At 37.3% G+C, this 1,744-nt stretch overlaps 1 protein-coding gene across 1 annotated transcript; it reads right to left on the bottom strand.

The window, feature by feature from the left end:
• Positions 1-907: 907 nt before the first annotated feature.
• LOC111391784 (syntaxin-112-like) lies at positions 908-1,741 on the bottom strand. The gene has a single exon (XM_023017047.1). The coding sequence runs from the start codon at positions 1,739-1,741 to the stop codon at positions 1,130-1,132; it is 612 nt and encodes a 203-aa protein (XP_022872815.1). The 3' UTR covers positions 908-1,129.
• Positions 1,742-1,744: the final 3 nt, after the last annotated feature.

Here is a 1,744-nt window from a genome sequence, read left to right as displayed (position 1 = left end):
GGTGAGGGTGGGGGGGGGGGGGGGGGGGTTAGAGAATTAAAATTAAATGTATTCAACGTGTTATAAACAGACAATTTGTTTTTATTTCTCTGATGATGTATTTGAATAAAAAATAGTTTAGTGAACAAATGAAACTTAACTACAAAAAGTCATTGTTTGGAGAGTAATTCAAAACAAATTTGGATTAAATTATACACTCCTTGTTATAGTTATTAAGAATATAGCAGCTCTAAATCTTATCTGTATTAGCTCCAATGAGCTTGACCGAATGAGAAAAATGGCTAATCTAGTCGATCCCAAATTAATCAAATAACAAAATATCAATATGTTGTCCGCTCATCAACTCAACGTCCACTTCATGTAGGAGTGTACCTATTGAATCCTAGTAAATTCATTTTGGTATACCTTTTTATGAGTAATGAAACTATTAATTTTTTTCCCCATAGGATTTTAGCTCATCTTCCCGCTATTCGTCTTGTTGTGATAGGCGATTTATAAAAGCTCATCAGTCATCAGCCAATATTTCTTTCTATCTCGAATTCTAGATTTTTGATGCCAGTGGAGGAAAGGAAGTGGGGGGCATTATAGGTCGTTGGACAGTCGGAAAAATTCCTGCGATTAAGTCAATTTTGGGAGTATACACATCTGTATTTGAGGAAGAGGCTTCACCATTTCCATGAGGTCACACCAAAGTTTCCCAAACCTTAATATCTAAGCCCTTTTTTTTTTTTTTGGGAGGAATCAGTTTCCAGTTCTGGTTATGGTAGCCCCAGAGGGCGAACGAGAAACTGCGTGTTCTAAAATGGTAAAGTTAATCTAGCAATGGACTAATACAAAGAAAAAGAAGCTAAACCTCACTAGTTTGATTAAAAGGCACGAGATTCAAACTTTTGTAGCAAAAATTTCATGATCCCAAAGCAATGTGTAACATTTCATATAAGAAATCTATAAAGGAACATGGGCAGAAACCTTTTGAGAGGAATACAAAAGGCAAAGCACCTGTACTAATGAAGGTAAATGATGAACAGAAATCATCAAATAAATTGTGCTCAAAGTGAAAACATAGAAAAATTCCTCACATCTATAATATGCTGTGTCAAAACCCAACGTACCAGGTTTCTGAAACTTCTTAGAATAAAATTGCTATGAGGCATACTAATATGAACACCAAAACCACTGCACCAATCCAACAAGACCAAGTCCTTGCGTTCTTCATCTGTTTAGCACGATCAAGTTCTTTTGTCCCTCCACTGATATACGATCTGGCATTCACCACACTCTGCTCGATGTTATTCATTTGTTCACCCTGTGTCTCGACCAACACGGCCATGTCAAGAAACACTTGGTGGAGCTCAACCAAGCTTCTCTGTATTTCCTTCACAGATTCATTCCTTTCTTGATTTTCCATCGCTAAATCTTCTTTACCCTCGAAAATTTGCACGGGTTCGGCCCCTGAAAGCATCTTTTCAATCATTTCCTCACTCGGTATCTCTCCGGTTACAGTATAATATTTCCTCTTAAGCCCTTCTTTGTGCTCGTTAACAATCTGCTCCCTAAGAGACTGAAAATCATTCATCAGATCTTTCAATTTCACTCTAAGACCATGAGTAACCGAAATTCTTGTCCGATCAACAGGACTTCCTTCTTTATATGCAGATACACTACGATTAGCCATATTGGATTTATCGAGCAGTTCCAATCTCGTTTTGATGATTCTCGCCTTTCTAAGAAGAGTGACCATGTC

The sequence above is a fragment of the Olea europaea genome, chromosome 3 (assembly GCF_002742605.1).
Source record: "Olea europaea var. sylvestris chromosome 3, O_europaea_v1, whole genome shotgun sequence".
Classification (NCBI taxonomy): domain Eukaryota; kingdom Viridiplantae; phylum Streptophyta; class Magnoliopsida; order Lamiales; family Oleaceae; genus Olea; species Olea europaea.
Note: the sequence above shows the minus strand (reverse complement) of the source record. Positions and strands in the feature narration are given on the sequence as shown.